Genomic DNA, 20,794 nt, shown 5'->3' on the forward strand with positions numbered 1-20,794 from the left:
TCTTTTTGCAGTGGGAACAGAAATCTTCATTATAATACATGCTGTCCCTAGTCTCAGGGACAGTGGGGATTTCAGCCATTTCCAGAACATATTTTTTTGTACTACAGTCTTTACTTGTAAATGAAATGGCTCACAGTTACATAATGTGAACATGTTTAACAAGAACTGAAAATTTCTCTCAGATATCAAATCTGCTGTTTCAGACAAAACCCAGAAGTCATCAGAAACGTACCGTCCTGTTCTAGGGAGAGTACATCAGGTGTAATCTGTATTTGACTAATGCAGCAGAAAGAGTGTCTTATTCTGTGGACTGGCAGTATTGCCTATTTTGACGCACCTCACACCTTAATTTCTGAATTTTCTGTATATTATAGCCATTAACAGAGAACATTTTCTATTCCATGACCATGATATAAACTGAAGATGAGGTTTGAGAGAACTTTATAAGGAAAAAAAAAGTGAATCTAAGAAAAATACATCTCAAACATGTTGAGACCGTTTGAGTTACGTTGGCTGAGGCAAGTAAACAATCAGTATCACCTTTTTTTGATGATGTCTAACAAAGGAAAGAAAACACTGTAGACCTCCAGATCCTGAGGGTTAGAAGAATCATGTGAGTATGGGCCTATGTCATACCATGAAAAGAGTATAAAAGAAAACCAGAAAATGACCTAGCTGTGTGAAAAAATATTTTAAAAAGGAATTAAACTTCAACCCAAAACCAATTTTAAACATTACAGATTCTAAGAATAAATATTAGGATTCAGGAAAACACAGAACTTTTTCTTATCAGGTACTTTTATAAATTAATCCCACAGCTGCTAATGTACTAAGACTTCTTATTACTTTTATATTCTTATGCAAATAGGAATATAAAATGTTAGCATAAGCTTTGCTACACCTTGAATTCTGACATCTAATCATGTCCAGATCCCTGACCTGCAGAGTCTGGCCTAAATCCTGACCTGATGTCTGGTTTATATAAGACTCCCCAACTGCAACTATTAAAAAAACCTCTAATTACTAAAGGCTGGTTGATTTTAGTTTTCGTTTTCTTAATACTTGTGACTGATCTACAAATCAGGCATGCATTTGTGAAACAACAGAGTTAATGGTTTTTAGGCAAAATGAACATCATCTATATAGTCTGTTGTAGATCAATATCCTCCGGTTAAGGGTCAATGAAATTGCCAAATTGGGCTTCCAGTCACTTAATGTAGGAAAAAACCAAACCCACCACCAAATCAAATACTTTCAAAAGGAAGAAATCAAACCCACGAGAAGTCATGTATTTCTATGCCCAGGCAGCAATACAGATGGAACATCTTTTTGTACATCTTCAGTTGTAACAAGAAAATATTAGACTGTACTGTCAAGAAACATACCCAACCTGTAGCTAAAGCAGATAAAGAATTTGTATTGCAGAGAAATATTATAGACTGGTTTTATACTCAACACATTCATCACTGTTATGCAACATTATGTATTTTGCACATGCAACATTTTTTCCCCTTCTAAGTATCTGCTGTAATTTGAAAACATAAATTTTGTCTTAAGAAGGTGAGAAGGGAAAAGGGGAAGCAGAAAGGGAAAACCAGTGACAGAATATAACAAGCATTAGAACTGGCCAAAACCCAACAAATCTACTTCAAAAAATTTCTTCAGAATGTAGCCTGGCATGCAAATTTATCAATCAAATCCTAACATAAGTTTATAGAATTAATGAAAAGAAATTAACATAACTCATGGTTTCTTCTAATCATAATGAAGTGAAAACATTATGTAATAGAATTTGAGTTCTGTTACGGGAGACACATTGGATGAAAGAGAGTGGGAAAACACAGGTAATAAGCCCAACTACTACAGCAAAAGACAGTCAAATAACTCAGTAATATTTTTGCAAATAAAAGAACCCACAGGACCTTGTCACTCTCATGGAAAGCAGCTCTATTGCATCAGCTCTAGTTACATTCTGGTCCGAATTTGTTCTTCTGAGCATACAGACCTTTCAGCACTGTTGTTTAAATTACATACCAATTATCCTATTAATTTATTTCTTACTGAGTTAAAATTCTTAAGAATGTAAACAACTATCGGATTAAAAAATAAGTGAAAGTGGTATTTGTATGAAGGAAGTGACCCACTGCTCCACTTGAAGTGTCCTAGAAACTTCCTTAGAAAAATCATGGCTGAAATTTCATTAGGAAAATACTGTGTTGTAAAATTAATTTTTGATAGCCATTGCGGGCAAACCTCTCACATCATTTTTGGTTAGAAACAATCAATTCTGTTTATTTTTTTTCCAGCTACACACCAATTTTTAAATATCCCAGTAAACAGTAATTACTCAGGAGAATAAAGCACGACATGTTTTCATGAAGCAAGCAAAAAATTGCATGTGAAAGCAAAGATCACACATCTTTAAAAATATTAAAGGGCATAACTAAAATATTATTTATTCTTTACTATGATATAGCAACAGGAAAGTGAGTCCCTTTACTCTGACATGTTCTCACTTATATAGTGCACATGTGTGTGTGCAAGTATACAAGCACCGCAATGATATTTAATATTCCAGCTTTGTTTTTACAAAACAAAAGTGCAGTTCAAATTCTCTCAGAATTGGATATTTCTACATATTTCTACAGAATCCAAACACCACCCGCATAAAATCAGCAGCACTAGCAAAGTCCCCGATGACTTCCAAAGAGAAAGGCAGGCAGATAGGCCCTACTAAACATCTGAAAAAGAAATCCTGGCAGAATACATAGGTGAGAAAAGACCGAAAAAACTTTATACCTCAAAGAATGCAAAACCGATCCCTTAGTAACGGTCAGTAAATTGGTACTCACAGGTATACAGTATTCCACCATTGGGTAATGCAATTTATGCCCCTTGGCTGTACGGCCAGAAAAGAAACAGCTCTGACAGACGTCATAGTTGAAATGTTTTAAGCTCCGGTACCTATGGGGACATTAAACAAAGCAATTAGAGCTTCCTGGGTTTAGTTCTAATATTTACTTGTTATTAAGCCTCACAAGGCAAATTATTCTCCAAAATGGTGTCATGTGCTTTTGAGCCGCAGCAACACAAGGACATAGTGAGTTTGTGGAGATTAGCTCAGAGAGCACCTTGAGGTGCCTGGGTGCGCGCGACCAGGACGCGGCACGGCCAGCACTCATCACGGCTGCAGACCCAGGGGCACTGGTGCTGCTGCAGCACCTGCACAGGACACAGGAAACTCGTGGCCCTCTTAGTCCACTTCACACAACCTTCCTACGTTACACAGGTCACCTACCTCCTTGGGTATTTAAAAGAAATCCCTGCCTCCTATGGCCATATAGAAAGCCAACGTCAGTCATCTGTTGCCCAAGTTGCTTTGAAGCAGAAAAATCTTACAGGCATCGGCTTCATAGATGGAGTGTGAAGAGTTTATAATTTTGAAGTTCAAACTGAATTAAAACTATATTGCTTTAGTTTTTCTTTTCTTCTCTTTAGTATTCAGATTGTATCTCAGAAAAGACGTTTATAAAGTAGACTGGTTTACTTCTATATGTTTTTACATTTACTGGTTAGTTTAAATGTTTTTACATAATTTTGATGCTCAGAAGTTCTAAACACATTTCTGAACACAAAACTCTTGAGAATTCATTAGTTATAAAAATAACACTTAAGTCCAAAAATTACATTTATTTATTTAGGAACATGTGTATGTATACACGAGGTAACAAACTTACACAGTATCCCTTGTATTAAACATAGCTACCAGGAGCACTTTTTTTTTTTTTTTTTTTTTTAACTAAAGCTGAATAAAGCAACAATTCAACTCCAGATTCCACCCACTGTTTTTTATAGTATGGTTGCTCTGACTGGAGGAGGTTATATCATTTGTATGAAACTAAAATGAGCTAACTGAACCAAATTGAATAGCTACTGAATAGTTAAAGTTTAAATTAAATTGCTTCCTGAGAGCAGTTTTCAGTACCAAGCCACATTTTTCCCCTGCTGCGTTTTATGTTTTGTTTTGCAAGACAATATGCATCTATAAATGTAAAGGTTCCCTTTTAAGGATGCTGATGCAACTGTTTATAATCTTTATTCAGAGTCTGTGTATTAAATGGCCACATCTACCTTCTGCTAAGATGCTAGATGCTTTTGTTGTTGCAGATCTCTAACTTCATTGTAGAAATTATTTAGAACGAGCCACGCTTTTGTCTTCCTTTCTCTTCTATTTCTATGCCTTCCTTCTCCGCACAAAATATTTCACTACAGACAAGATCCATCAGCCCCAACTTAGGCATCTAAAAGACATTTGAGTTGCAGCTTTGTCACCTTACGCTCCCTCAAGCATTAATTAAGAAAAATAGGAACATTTAGAGGAATTCCATCTGCTCTTAAGACAGGCAACAAAGTTTGATCCAATTAATTACTTTTGGAATTACTCACATATCTATATTTATAGTAAAAGAAGATGGTTGCTAGCTCAATCTTGTAAGACTGACTAAAGCCAGCATGCCTAAAGCTAGGTGAGGTGAATCTGACCTCAGGATTCATATTATTAACCTTTAAAACAACAGAAAGAAGGAGAAACAGAAAGCATGGGGAATAAAAATTACTCATCTGCCTAGATACCTACAGAAAAGTTTTAGAATCACTTACAGGAAAGACTGCTTTGTATTGTTCGTAAATAACACGCTTGACTTCATAACCACAGCAGAGAAAAAACCAGTTATGTTTAGCTGTTAAGCTCTAGTCCCGACTTCCCCCCGCCGCCTTCATCATTTTATATGCTGGAGCAATCAGTTTACAAATACATGTCAGTTGTAACAGTACTTACTAAGGATACCAACTCTGTCATGCCCCATGATGATAATTCATAGTAAAATCATACAGTTTAGGAGGATAATATGGAGAATATCCCTGGAGTCATTTTTTTCTTTTAGAGTTCACAGCTTCCTTTGAGCAGACGAAAGTTAGATTACATTTGATGGTTCAGACAGGAACTGTGCAAGTCTCACCACAGTAACATATCAATGTTTGTGCTGAGCAAGGACAGATTGCTGCTGAAGGGTGTTTAATATTGCCTGGCATGAGTTAGTTTCCCAACCCTTATGCAAGAGAGTGGCCAGCCAGCCCACATTTTTTTCTTACTGACCAGCTCCTTTTGGTCTTGTGCTTATAGAACACATGGGGTGCATTTATACTTCATGTGCTACCTACAGGATCCACCAACGCCACAACAGCGGATGGCAGCCCACCCCACACGCTGTCAGTCACAGGACTGTTGGTGTCTAACGGCAGTACTGCAGGAGCTAGAAAGGCGCTGGCTCACTCAGGCCATGCGGTGGCCTTGCAGTGGGTGGCAGATCCCAGCTTAAAGCAGGAAAACAGTGGAAAACCAAACAGAAATAATTGTACTTGTTGGAAGACTTGAAAGGGTGAATATTTTCAGGGAAACCTAGCACCCAACTCCCTTCTCTTACCTAAAGCCAACAATTGGACACTCTTTACAGATGTTGCACTTGGCCTGATGTTTTGCTGTTTCTGCAGCTGCCACGCGGTGTAGAACTGGTAGCCATACCATAGACTGTGGCTCTAAGCGCATCCAATCTATAAATTGCTTTACAGTTATTTCTGGCTTATTGTGGTTCTGTGGAGAGAAAAAACCCACATCCAAATTAAAAACAAAAACAAAACCAACCAAAAAACCAAACCAAAACAACAAACCAACACACACAAGCAAATTCTCCTTAGAATTCAATTTAAAAAAAACAACCACAACCTGTATAAATCCTTTCCCTACCAGGTCAATGTAAAACCAGTTACAGGATACAAGAAACAATCTCAATTAAAATGCAAATAAAGAAAACAAGTTAGCCAGTAAGAATACAGAGGACTAAACAGCTGTGATAGAGGAGACAGATGGTAACAAAGATGGAGTATATAGTAAAGGAGTCATGGAGTAAAGTCATCTCTGAATGGAAAGGACTTGAGAAAGAAGTAAGGGAGCATGAAAGGGAAGCACGTTCTGCAGTTCAGACACACTAAAGACATGGTTGTCTTTTGAGTTAAGATTGATGCCAGACTGCCAAAAGTCAGTTGTGATTGCATGTTGCCATGAGACTCATGCAATTTTTTTATTGTATTCTGAGCCTATGGTATTATTTCGAGTTAGCACATTAAACAAACACACAAATAAACAAGCATGTAAATAAACAAATAATGAGGAAAAAAGAAAGAAATCTGCCACTCGTAGTCAATCATTGCAAGAATACAGCAGAGTTAAAGTATTAGTATGATTGTTTTAAGAAGCAAAAGAGAATGTGGAAGCATGTTTGTTAAGCAGTAACCACCAGAGGAGCCCAGCTGTAAAGGTATTATATTCCTCAACTTTGTCAGCAATAAGAATAGAGGTCATCCTTCTGAGCTCACTGGTAGTAGCAGAGCACAACTTAAAATGAAAATTATTCTTAAGCAGTAACACATGATGAGAAGCAACACTGGGCTTCTTAACCTATTCATAGTTCAGGTTGATTTTTGCCAGTAAGAGGGAGCAGCACAAAAAAAAAAAACAAACCAAAACCAAACATACTTTCCCCGCCAGCAAAATACTTGTTTTCACTAGGTTGAGATAACTGTCATGCAGCTACAAATTTTCTCTATGCTCTCTTAATGACCAGGGACTGAACTTGAGCTATTCATGTGAGATGAGGGATGCAACTTCATCATCAGTATAATCATAATATCCCATCAGGTATTTAAACACTACCTTGCTAGTACCCCTCACCCGTAATTGAACAGCATGGGAGATGAGGCAGATCCTTGAGGGACATAAAGATCATTCCTCTGTGACAGAAAAAGTCTGCCACTAAGAAATGAATAATTTATTTCAGTATGACTTGAACCACTCAAGACCAGTGTCAAGCACCATCCCTTATTGTCTGAAGCAGCAATGTTAAAACCTCAGGGGAAGTTTTACATGGTTAATTGGTCGAACCAACTTCCATAAGTATCTAACAAATTATTCATGATCTGGACACTCTTCCAATTCCAATCATCTCAGAGTCCAGAAGTGAATCCAATGGTTCTGAAAAAATCTAGCACCACTGAATTTTTCAAAGCATTGGATGAAAGTGTAGAAACGTCTATGAAAGAATGGCAAAAGAAAAATGCTCTAAAAGTTCGCTATAACATTTAATGTTGGATTCAATAAAATCAGAAATATTTAAGAAAACAGTACTTTTATATAACCCATAGTGGATTTTTAATCCATATATAATTTCTGACAATATTCAAAGCAGCCACTTTCACAGAAATACTACAATCAAACAGTATAGTTATCACTAGCAAACAGTCAGAGCCTTAGGCACCCTTGAGAAAGTCTGAGTTAGGTTGTGTTCCATTACAACATCCTCTTTTTAATTCTCATCTTCTTAAACAGACAGACGCTCCTTGCAGCCTCATTAACCCCCTGCATGTAGCATGGAGCTGAACAGCAGGCTGTAAGACAGCTTTATTCCATGTTCTGATCTGCTGCATAAAGACTCACGATATATAAACGACTATGCTTGAAGTTTCGTGCAACTGCAAGCTCTTTTGTCAGTAAAAGAATGCTAAATAATTTCCTGATGCACAAGGTCAAAAATTACTATCAACATCATTCTCTTGTTCTGTTGAGATCACTTCTTGTTCCAGCAGGGAAAAGCGAGTTGTTCTCACGGTATCAGGTTGCTTTGAACGATGCAAAGCAGGATAATTGGCTGCTACAAAATTTTTTAACAGCTTTTACAGCAGCCAATATTGTCAAAACCACAAAGATTTATATATTCTTTTTGCTAAAAAGTAATTTGTTTGATCCTTTCCTAAACAATAAACCATCTTTTACAGCTGCATTTTCACAATAACTTCCCACATTTAGTCGCAGGAGCATATTCATTTCTGTTCAGAAACTCAATAGATGTTTTTAAATTCCTCTCTTCTTTTTATACCATGTAAAAGTGAATCTCAAGACTTCCGAGAGAGGGGTTTTTTCACATGAAGGTCTTTGTTTTCTTACCTGTTGGAAGCAGCTGCGCACGCTGGGTTCAATGTTGCTGCCACCGAAGGCTGCCACTTCCCCAAGCTGCCGCGGGATCTGGATGGCGTCGTGAAGCAGCAGGCCCAGCTGCCTCTGGTCGCACATTTCTGTGGGGCCCGACACTTCCTTGAAGAGATCTGCAAGACCAACAAGAGGCACCGGCTCATTTCGTTTCCACGTACACCCCCTTTTATTCAGTAACGCTGCAACTTGAGCTTCCTAATTTTTGTAATCCAGATGCGGTTACAGATGGCCACTGTCCCATTTACAACAGTTTACCCTCATTTAATCTTGATTACTTTGACCACGTTTTCTTGATCCATAACCATAGAAATGAGAAAAGTAAGGCCAAATGAATGAAACTTGACTTCTTATGGCATCTCTTGATAAAACTGTACATTGCGGCTCCTGTTTTACCTAGGAGCAGCTGTGTGACAAAGCAAAAGAGATATCACAAAATCAGAACAGCTTTGTGTTCCAATCCATCATTACCACAGTGCCTCCCTTAAGATTTACTAAGTTTTCTATGTTATCACTAGGGAAGAAGGAAATAATATTTCAAAAATCCATATCTTATGCCAAAATCTATGCCATCCTTTGACTGGTTGGGGACAGTAGCATGTTTGGTCTGAACCGAGACTAGAAACTACTACAAGTCACAGCTGGTCATGTGAAATAGCTTAAAGCAAGAGCAGCAGACAGCAAGACAACTTGAGCTTAACATTTGCTTCCTGGATAACCATGTTGGCTTCCGTGTACTTTCCCTTTACTTGATTCCCTTTTCCTAAGGTAGGTGTCAAGTCCTGCAGTATAAGCAGACGTCCTGGGATAACTAACGACAGAAAAAATTGAGGTTGAAAGGCATCAAGAAACTTCTTCCAGACACAGACACTGGCAAGAAAGATATTGTTTGTACCTACTTAAGAGTCACAGCAAAACGCTGAATTAATATGCCTCTCTGCAGTACAGATAATATTTCTTAAGTACTTTCTTAATACATTTGTTTGATTGGACATTTGTAATTGTTAAAACTTTCAGCTAAAATTTTTAACATGTTTCTGTCAACAAGCCTTGATTTATGAACTTTGTAGCTGTGTACATTAATATTTGGTCACAAGATTAATCTCTCCTGAAAATATCTTCAACATTGAGTTCATCTCAGAAATATGTTAAAATTCTGTGATTGGTACAATTTACAGAAGAAATAGAAGTGAATTCTTTGTGTTCATTCCAGCTGGCTTTTACATTCTCCTTTTGCACTCAGTGGCTGGCTTGGATTAAAGCTGCAAGTAATCTTAAAGGAAAAAAATCCATTTATACTATTCCCCTACTTTTCATGTTTCCCACCAGAACAACCATTAATAGGTTAGAAATAAATGAAATTTAAAAATTCAGTCTGACTGCACTTCTGATTGAGAAACAGACAAGCTTTGTTCAGAAACACTCAAGAGAATCTCTTTTTTTATACTCTGTGAATTGTTTTGCCCTTCATTTGGAACAACTGTCAAGCTTTCTCAGTGTGCTTCAGAAAGTCTGGTCATACTTTTTTTTCTTGGCAAGGGAGGTTGAGGCAGAAGAAACGATTTGCACAAAATAGAAATCCAGATGACTGAATTAATTTTTAGAGTTTCTTGTATTTTTCTCACCACTTTCTTGCCTAGTGAAACAAATGCTACAGGATCTGCAGCACTCGGCGGTGAGGAAAAAAACCCACAGACGACAGCAGTGACAGAACTCGCACTGCACGGCTGCAGGTTCACCTTGGCAATCCCAGATCCTGGCTAGCTGCTTCAGCTGTGGTTGGGATAGTTTTCCACTTTCTGAGAGTCAGTTTAAAAAACCTGATAGGATTAAAAAAAAGTATGCCTGTTTTATTCTTTCTGTTTGCATCAGTCCACAGTAGAAACAGGCACTACAAAAAAAACAATTCATTAACTGTTGTAGCTGAGAGGAAGATGAAGTAATTTCCCAAGCCCTAAACCTTCAGTTGATTGGGGAGCTAGTAAACAGAGGAAAAACGATGTGGCAGAAGAGGCAACAGGAAGAGTGATCAGCTAGGGTTGATTCAATTCGGAAATCAGCAAATACCCTTGAAGACCTCAAACTCCTCCAAAATACTCCACTTAAAAAACAAATAAAACTTAACACTGGCAGCTGTGCCATAACCAATGAATATCCCAGTACAAAGGAGTTCATGGATGGTACCCTCTTTTCCCATAACCCTCAATTCCTTCGATGCGACACACAGGAGGAGAAGCTCCTCAACTGAAGGCATGGAAAGCCAAAATGTTCTTGCTCTCTGGCCTACCTCCTTAAAGTAACACATGAGCTATTCCCTGGCAAAGGAGGCATGGTGAGAGCAGCTCTCAAGTGGCAGACATGTGGGAGGAGAGCTCATTTTAGGTCTGACAGGGTACATCTAGACACCATACTCACCAGTGGGAAAAGGGACTCCATACGTCACCCACCAGTAAAGTCAGAAGCAACAAACTCCATTTATAAGAGTTTGTGAATATGTACATACATATTATATGAGTTTATACGTAAAATACATCCATATAAAGACTAAACTGTATAAGGAACTCTACCAAAAGGACAAGAAGAATAACTGGTGAAGCAAAACAAAAGATTATTCAGATCTGAGCCATAGGAAAAAAGCAGAAATAGGGGAAAAAAAAATCAGTTAATTTTAAATTCAATTCAGCCTCACACTAGTACTTTGAGAATGACAGCCAGCGGGACTCAAACTGCAACTTAGCTGGACAACCTGAAAAAAAAAAAAATGTACTTTCTGGCTGGTATAGAAGGGGATACTTGAAAATGTTGAAAAGTTTCTAAAATTCCTACCAAAATGGTAATAAGATAGTTAGTAGTATGATGTCCATGACACACATTTTATGTCTCTTGCTGAAGTTGCCAAGACCTCAAATCACAAACCTAGCACTGTCAAACCTGAACCATCCAAGCAGCTCCAAGGAATCTAGTGATAAAGACTCCATAGTTACACTGGAATATAATTAAAAATATGCAAATGTACCTTCATCTGTTCACATGCATTGTTACAAACAGGATGCACATTCTTTTTTCTCTCTCCCCCCATGTTTTTTTTTAAAGTTACACAGGGTTAGTGCCAAATGGTTTGAAAATTAACAACATAAACATAACAACAGCAGCAACAAAAAATCACATTCCAAGGTTGTTGTACATCACTTGAAAAATTTAACTGCTTCACAGTTGAGATTTTTCAAGGAGCCTTTCTTTTTGACCTCAAATACTACAGTTTTTATGCATTAAATTATATGACCCAAAACCTACAAATCTACACATTAAATAAAACTTCATGCGTGTTTTCTGCTTCTGCTGCAAGTCTACGCTTTCTGTGTTAAAAATAAGCTCAGGTAGAGCAAAATGCACGCAAATGTGCTCCCAGTTATTACACTGTTCTATGGCTTTTCTCAACCACTAAAACTGAAGAAAAAGGAGGGAAGATAAAATTCCTGTTGTTCCTCAGGAAATCCATACCTCTGAGACATCGTTTGTCTCTTGATTACATGACCAGGCATAAAATCTGCTGTGAATAATCACACATGCAAATTAAAATTTTTACTGTTGCAAACACTTGCCGATATGATTGAAATTTACCTTCCAAGAACATTTGGCACACTAAAATTGAGTGGTTAAAAATGTTCCATTTTTCCACAGTATTCAGAAGTCCTGTAATAATGTACGAACAATTAATGGCAAAAAGGAGCAGTGTCTTGTTTATTGTGCTCTGAGTATTTTGGAACTAAGCTACTGTTACTTTCTGTCATGTGCTTCCGTCTTTTATTCCTTTTCCATTTTTTAAGGCTACTTCTGTACCCATGAACTAAGCAGCGCATCAGGGTCTAAGCCCAAGCACTGGAACGCTGTCGTCTGTATTGTTAAGCCGCTAAAAGTATATCCGTCATGCTTTTGATCAAAGTCGACTGACTCTCGCCCCCAAAGTAGCCAGGAACGATGCAAGAGTTCGGTAGGGTCGGGGATCATTTCCAATAGGCAGCTCACACATGGCCCTCCTGTTTTAGGGAGAAAGGAGAGCGTAACACGGATACAGCCAGACCAGGTCATTGGCCTCACCAACAAAAAGAGGCCCTGGACTATTTGCCCTACAAGCGTAGATGTAAACTGCTCACAGTGACTCAATTATATTTGCAGGTCCATTTTTATTCACAGGAGCATCCAGGTGTGTGGTTGAACTTAAGCATGTCTTTAAATTATTTCAAGAATAGGCATTCTTTAATTGAGGCTTCAATGTTTCTTCTAAAGTAATTGGGACTTTTTTTAATTAAAGATTCATTCTCCTATCAACCCTGAAGTCTAGCATCTTAAAAAGAAACTTAATTAAATTTTTAAAAAAAATCACAGAAATTTTCTGGCAAAACACACTTAAAAAACGTGTCAAGTGAAAAGATCTGACCTATATGGGAAATGAACATACAGTTAACATAACAAAAAAAGAAAAAGGCTTCATATTAAAGAAAGAAAAAAGAACAAAAGCTTGATTTCCCCAGAAAGGTAAGAGAGAAAGATGAAGGTCAATTGTAGTGGTAAACTGAAATTATCGTGCCCTGTCAGTTTACCATATTATTTCATAAAACCAATGTCTCAGCAGCCCACAAATTACGTTTCTTCAAGTTAATCCCTGAAAGGCTAGTCTCTGGGAAGGCTGAGGCAGAAAACACTAGAGCAGACAGTCTGGTTAAACATTTTACAAAAGAAGGGTTCATCAAAGAGCTTTTAAAACATGAAACTTGCCTATTTTACTACCAACTACTCTGAGAAGAGTTTGCGCCTCTAAGACTACAACATTTAAAGCACGGTCTGTGCTCTGCTAAGGGCTCCAACTGCAACCGTAGGATGACTGCCACGCTCAGAGAAGCCTGGGAATGACAACGCTTCAGAAATGCTTAGAAGAAATAGAGCCAAAAGGAGAAGCAAATGTCAGGAGCTGGTCTGAGAAAGGGAAAAATCAGAAGGCAGGTAATTTGTATTAAGCACCCATCCTGGGGGTACTGCTCTTCCTTCCAAATCACTTATTTTCTTGAAAATTTCCATTACGGTTTTCACCTGAGGATCTGAAAGCTCAATAGATACAACAAAATTTTTTCAACAGTAGATGGTAAGTAGGGTGTGACAAAATCAAAACAAGCAAGAGAGCTCACATCAAAGATCAGTCTGTGACATAGCTGGTGCCAGAGGACCCCAAAATGATGACTGCATAACCACTGCAGGCCAACAACCAGTACCTGACACCATTCCTTCCTTCCTTCTTCTCCACAATTTCTTTCAGACTGAAGAGTTTTGTTTCATGACAATTTTATGGTTTGTAAGGACAATAAAGTTGACAATAAAGATAGTGAAGCCTGGCCCACTAATTAGAACAGGAGTAACAACAACAACAAAAAGGTTGCGTTATCTGACTGAATTCTCTGCTTCGAGAAGCTGAGCAAGTATTTCAATTTCAGATATATTTCAGGTTGAAGTTATGATCACTTGGTACAAAAGTTTCCTAAGACTTTTTCTGCATGAATTTTTTAGGACTTTTCACAGCAATCTCCAGGAAAAAGCCCACCCTCTTAACATAGATTATGTAAATCTGCAGCCACCATCAGCAGCCATTTTTATTTTATTACTAGACACAAAGCAACAACATAAAAATGAATCCAACTTACTCATTTCCTCATTCTGCTTCAGTGTCTGTATTCTGTAACTGTAAGTATACTAATTCATTACTGATAGCCATTCAATGTGAGTTTATTCCCAGGTTTTGGGTTTTTTAAAACCATCTTTTGGTAAGGTTGTCATTCTTTTATACACAGCCTAACTCCTATACTTTATGAAAGCTTTTTATTTCCCGCCAAGTGGCAGGTTACTTCCTGAATTGTCATAAGTAAACAAAGACATGTCCATCAAGCTCTTTTAGTTATGGACTAATTTACAGATATGTCAAACCACATAAGGAAACTAAAAAAACCAAAGTCTTAGTGTAGGCTCAAGTTCAGATGTCAAAATATGCCCCAACGCATAAGATACGTGCACTTTTGCTCAATGTTAATAATCAAGATTAGAAGTATTTGTAGGTAATTTGTAAGGAAAGCAGAAATTGTTGCAGAGCTCCAATGGTACAAAGCAAATACAGTCTCTATACATTTTGCATGTGTTTCTGAAATGTGTGAAGGAACTACTGCAGTGAATAGTAATTTTAAGATTATGTGAATAACATATAACTGTCTGTCACCTACAATGCTCTTGCATAGTGCTTAATCTCTTGTTCTGTATTTGTCAGGGGGGTTTGCCACAGTTACTCAATTTCCTTCTGCTCCTGCAATTATTTTTGTGAAATATTTTTGTACGACTCAGTATTTCTCAAGCTTGTAAGATCACTTAAATCAACATAATTTAAACTTGCATGGTACATTTCTGGCAGGAAGCAGAGATTCTGGAAAACTATTTTTGGAGTTCGGATCATCTTTTTCATAGACACCAAAATACAATCGTTGGGTTTTGATACATTTCCTTGCTTTATCAGATATATCAATCTCTTCCAATCAACACTGACTTTGATTTTTCCCTAAACAAAACATACACACACACACGAGAACAGAATCAGTCAAATAGAATACTTCTCTAGCTTCCACACAGCTATTCTCCCTTGCTTTTGAAGGGACCGCAATACTGTGCATTATGACGATACATAACTGACATCAATAATTTGCAGTCAGGATATAAATCCTACTTTCTCCATTGTCACTGATGATCATGAAAACAACAATTCTGTTTTACTTACGAGAAAACTGTCTTGCTACAGGCATGAGAAATGTTTTACTACAAATTTTGCTGCAATGTGTGTTGTTATTGTACATGACTTAATTATATAAAGCAAGCATCTTATAAAATACATTCTTCCTTACATCTGTACTTCTCTTCCAGAAGGCCCTTAGAAAGAGACATCAAGCCAATTTTCAGGGACTGCACTCGAATTTTTCCAGTTCGGCCACTGAAATTATAAAAATAAGACCATTTAATACAGTATAATTTGATTTCATACCAAATCAAATCTATTAAAAAAATGCAAAGGCATTGGTGAGTTCTACTTCAAATACACTTCAAATCTCAAAACAAATTAACACTACAAATCACATTAAGAATGCTTCCCTTACAAAAGCTCAGCTCACCTTCTAAGTGGTTTACATGTCAAAACAGTTCATATTACTCCAAAAGGGCAGACATTTAGCTCTGTAAAGCTCTCAACATGATTTAATAACGTGATATACACAGAAAAAAAATACATGAGCAGACAGCAGGAAAGCCTTTTACCAAGTATGAAACACAAGGACTGCAAAATAAAACCAAGTTTTCATATCACAGTAATTCATTCATTTTTTTCACTTCATTTTTTCCTTTTATGTTTAAAATGCTCTAATATATATGTGTATGAGGACATAAACAGCCAACCACATGTAGTAATTAAATGACGTGGAGCTGTCATTCTTTTTAAGCAATGTGACTTCAGGCTCTTCTTGATCAACATGAGAAAAAAATACCTAAACCCAAAAAGCCACACGTCAAACCTTGGGCAACTTGAGAGCTGCAAGACAAACACTGTTCAAAAAGACACTAAAGCAAAAAACCCAGGGTACATGGAAAAGGACAATTTTAAAGATCAGTGCAGAAACATATTCTTAAAAGATCTGATGATTTCTTCTTTCAAAGACCAAACAACATGACGCAATTTCTCTTTAGATGAGACATGGCAAAAAAATCATGAGAATAGTAGTTAAACTGTATATATTATATACACACCCCTGCATTTAAGGTTAGCTGGATCTTTCATCAGCAAGTAAGATAATACTAAATATCACCTCAAACATTACTTTGGTCCCTTCTGTCATGCAGAAGTGATATATCCTTTAATTACATCTGAAGTGCTTATTAGATATCTCTTTCTGTCCTCTCCATTCTACGTACCGTCTGCTGTCTGATTTACTTCTCAAATGTAGTGCTGAATACAAAATTATTAATTTACTTCTGGGCTCTCAGTAAATTAGCTAAGCGCCTTACAAATATTAATGCATTTGTCTTCACAACCATCACCTAATCTAGTGCGACTAGACAGCATTATCTTCTCCATTCCACAAGCTGGAACAGAGTTACAGAGAAATTATTGCTAAATTAATCAAAAACACCCGTTACTTTTACTGCCTGGTTTGAAAATCAGGACCCAATTTTCCAGAATGTTATAAAAGTGCCACCTATTTTATACATTCAAGCTTAGCTTCAAATTACCTCTTTCAATCACAGACACTACATCATTCTGGCATACCTTAACGTGGAAGTGGCTCATTTTGCAACCTTGATATAGTTCTTTCCCCATTCTTTCCTGTGTAGTGTTGTCTGTGTTTTAACTTTGTATTCAATGGAAAAACAAAGCAGAACATTCATTTCGTTGGATTTAACTCGGGACCGACTAGAGCATTTGTTTATTAAAGGTAGAAACTCTGAAAATCTTTGCAGCTAAAAGGTCAGGGCGTGTATGTGGAGGCTTCAAACTTCTCCAGATTTCAGCAGATTGTTAAAGGGACTGTGAAAAAACTTCCTTCACACAAAAAGTATTTCCTCAATAAATTACAAAAAGAATTACAAACCCTGCAGTATTACATTTTTCTAAAGAGCAAAATATTTTCCCCTCGCATTTTTCCTGGAAACAGTTAAATATAAGCACTGGAATTATATATACAGTAAAAAACCCACACCAAATCGTAACAAAATCCCTCCACCAAACCCACAGACTTTGTAGTATTGACACTTCCAATTCAATGGTGTAAGTTTGCCCAGCTTAGAGAGTCACAAAGTCACTGAGGTTGGGAGGGACCTCTGGAGACCATCTAGACCAATGACCCTGCTCAGTCAGGTAGAGCAGGTTGCCCTGGATCCTATCCAGCCAGGTTTTGAATATCTTCAAGAACGGAGATTGCACAGCTTCTCTGGGTAACCTGTGCCAGTGTTTGATCACCCTCACATTAAAAAAAACCCAATCTTTTTCTTAAATGTTTAAGCGGAATTTCCTGTGTTTTGGTTTGTGCCCACTGCCTCTTGTACTGTCACTGGGCTCCATGAGAAGAGCCTGGCTCCATCTTCTCTACTGCTCCCATCAGGTATTTATGCACATTGATAAGATCCCCCTGAAACTTCTCTTCTCCAGGTTGAAGAATCCAAGTCCTTAATGGTACTTCAACTACTCCAGTTTGTCCATGTCTCTCTTGTCCTGGGGAGCCCAGAACTGGACCCAGCACTCCAGATGTGCCTCACCAGTGCTGAATAGAGGGGAAGGATCACCTCCTTCAACCTGCTGGGAAGGCTTTTCCTAATGCAGCCCGGGAGACTGTTGGCCTGCTTTGCCACAAATGCATGTTGCTGGCTCATGTTCAACTTGGTGTACACCAGGACCCCCACGGCCTTTCCCGCAAGGGTGCTTTCCAGTCAGTTGTCCCCCAGCTTGTACTGGTATGTGGGGTTACTCCTCCGTAGGTGGAGGACTTGGCATTTCCTTGCATTGAACTTCATGAGATTCATGTTGTCCTCTTTCTCCAACCTGTCAAAGTGCCTCTGAATGGCAGCACAACCATCTAATTGCGCACAAACATCTAAAAATCAAGGCCTTATGGAAGGAAGGTTCAGGAAACTTTTTAATGCTTGAGTTCATACAAAATTCATGGGTCAAGTATTTAGAATCAAGTGCCAGCACACTCTTCAGATTCATGACAGCAATACAAGCATGCTTGTCATTACAAAATCAATTGATAAGACCACTTTAAGCAGCTCAGATATTTTTTGCTCTGATCCTGACCAAGGGAAATCTGAACCATTATGCCTCTATTAACTGCTTTAGAGCAAAGTTGTGTATTCTCCGTCAATAGAACAGTGAAAGACAGTATAAAAATGGCACATTATTGACCTCTGACCTATCTTCAAGTGAAAAATGGCAAAATCATTATAGCTGCTTGTCAGAAGCACTTTTCTTATTTTCTAAAGTCCATTTGTCCTCTGGATATTTCTGAGCCCTCTTTTCCCAGGCAATACAAAGTCTAAAGATTCATTGCCCTTACAGTGTGATGCTGACATTCTTCTCCTTCCCGAAATGAACTGGAATTTTATTGTTTTAGTGGGGAGGGGAAAGGGAGAGGAAAGAGAGGTGAGGGGAAGGAGGAAATAAAGAAATCCTTGGTTTTGTAGGTGATTCTGTTATCTCTACATATGCACCAGGCAGGCTCTGACCTATCTGCCTCAGGTATGATTCCCCCTGTTGCATCTTCATCCACTGCCAGTCAGGACATGGCACAGAACCCAGAAGTAATTCAACTTTTAAACCCGCCAAAATAGGCATTTAAAAAAAAGGTATACATAATTTTCAGGCATGGTAGGAGAGTGCATTGAAAGCATATACTGCAGAGAGGACTAGTTTAGTGGGGAATCAGCTAAGTAGATCATTTGGATAAGGGCATGGGAGGGTACCATGCTGCATGGGTAAAGAGGCTGGATTGGGACTGGAGCACATACAACTTCGTTGCAGAGTTTAGACTCTCCATCCAAGCAAAGAGCAACCATTCAACTGATTCAGAGATAGAAAACATCTGCAGAGAATATCAAAAAGCTACTTTGTATAAAAACTGGTGACTGTCACTACTGTACAATAACATAATCAAATGAGGGGAAAAAAGGGTAATCTAGAAATGGTTGTAGTATCAGAAGAGAAACGGAGAACACTTTTATCCTATGTCTTACTACAGGAGATACTGGATCTAGAGGATGCAGAAGAGGAGAGGGAGGGAAGAACAGGTAACACACCGGTAACAGAGGCAGTAGCCATGAGCCATGTCTCAGGAGCTCCCTTGCCAATCCTGTAACAACTGAACTCCAAACAAATGAAACAACTACGATCCCAACCTCACTACGTTGGGCACAAGCTGTGTGGAGCGCTTGGGAATCATATAATACAATTTAGCACTATTCAGCCACAGGAACATCTCAGCTGCAAAGCAGCCTGCTAAATCCTATAACTAACATTTCTCTTTCTGCTCAGACACCTAGGAAATTCAATGACAAACATTAAAGCAGGGTTAAAACTATCTGAAGGTATGTCTTTCCAGGAAAATTAGTTTAGCAAACTTTCCAAAAACATTCCATAATCATGCAACCTTCTTACGCAAACTTTATTCTTTTCTCTAAGTAACATCCTAATACAGTTAGGACCCAAAACTCCTTTGGCAGGCAGACACAGTCTACACCATAGTCAAAACAGAGGCCTGTGACACCTCTAAGTTATAAATGTACTAATCAGGATATAATTAATAGTAGATTGTTGAATATAAGCGTACAAAACTATTGTTACCAACAATGCTATGCAAGTATTCTGTGGCATCATGATGGCATAGCCAGATATAAGTATTTTACCTAAGTAGGTGACCAATGTGAATGCCAAAGGGGCAAACAGCGATGGGCACAGCTGCACACAGGAGTTAGCCAGGTGACAAAAAGTTGCCAGACAAAGGACAACGTTAAGTACAAGAGACTGCAAACAGGAATACACAATAAGGATGACTGGCAAATCAACAGAAAACAAGAGAAGCAATATCAAGTCCAGAGGAACCCCATGTCCCCCAAGAGTGGGGAGCAACAGCATAAAAGCATCAGACATTAGCAAGGAAAACTGGAGAAGTAAGAAGATGAGCCCCCTTCAGTTCTGACGTCTGTCAAAGAGCTCTCGCGCCTGGTCAACGTTGACACTACAATTAAGGACTACCAAGGACGGCAGCTATCAGTTATCTACATAATGCAGCAACAGGAGGCAGCCTGGTAGATTCTGAAGGTCCCCACAGATGCCTCCCCTTGATCAACCAGAGAGGAGTCAAGGGAGCTCATTTTCCTGCCCTCCAGAGGGCCACGTCCTTCCTAGAGTGCTTCTTACTGCTATTGCAGCCTGCCAGCTGCAGCTCCCGCAGTCCCCTGTGAACCAGGACAGGGAATGCAACTGGACTGCACGCAGAAAATTGCCATCAGCTACCATCAAAACCAGGACATAAAGTTAAGGCTGACTGACCAAGTCTCTCATCCTTCTCATTCCTCAGAAGTGCAGATTTTGCTGAACTGAACACGCTGGTAAAGCCTGGTGTTAGAATTTGCCAGGTGTATAAGCACAACAATAAATAACAGAGTTGTAATTCTTCAGGGGAAGCCTGGGCCATGGAGAATGATTATGAATGACAGCTTTGATCATATGGAAAAGGTTAGCATACATGCCATACCATAGATACCCTTCCTAGACTAATGCACCACAGAAATTAAATTTAAAAGAACACACGATCAAAAGTACCCTAACATCACAAAAATCAAGAAAGTTGAAATACCAGAAGCCAGACAAACATTGCAAGACGTTAAAATCAGTGCATGTAAAAGTTTCTTTATGGACATTGGGTAATTTTGATTGAAATAATGAGTCATCACCCACAATTAGTATATGTATTCTATATTATGTATGAGAGACTTTAAAATATCTAAAACTACTCATTTCAAGGGGCGTTGTTATTCTTTTAGTACTAAAAGCTGTCAGTCCCTTTCATATAAATGACTTTTGGAGATTTTAGGAAATTTGACAGTATATAGTCCAGAAAAATAACC

At 38.2% G+C, this 20,794-nt stretch overlaps 1 protein-coding gene across 6 annotated transcripts in view; it reads right to left on the reverse strand.

Moving 5' to 3' along the window:
• Positions 1-20,794, reverse strand: part of UTRN (utrophin) — a 389,659-nt gene that overhangs the window by 35,899 nt on the left and 332,966 nt on the right. For all 6 annotated transcript variants that reach the window (XM_054819386.1, XM_054819387.1, XM_054819385.1 and 3 more), the window contains 4 exons: positions 15,031-15,116; positions 8,057-8,214; positions 5,484-5,650; positions 2,853-2,964 (listed from right to left, as the gene is read on the reverse strand). In XM_054819386.1, coding sequence (XP_054675361.1) covers positions 2,853-2,964; positions 5,484-5,650; positions 8,057-8,214; positions 15,031-15,116 — 523 coding nt within the window. The remainder of the gene's footprint in view (positions 1-2,852; positions 2,965-5,483; positions 5,651-8,056; positions 8,215-15,030; positions 15,117-20,794) is intronic.

This window comes from Grus americana, chromosome 3 (assembly GCF_028858705.1).
Source record: "Grus americana isolate bGruAme1 chromosome 3, bGruAme1.mat, whole genome shotgun sequence".
Lineage (NCBI taxonomy): Eukaryota > Metazoa > Chordata > Aves > Gruiformes > Gruidae > Grus > Grus americana.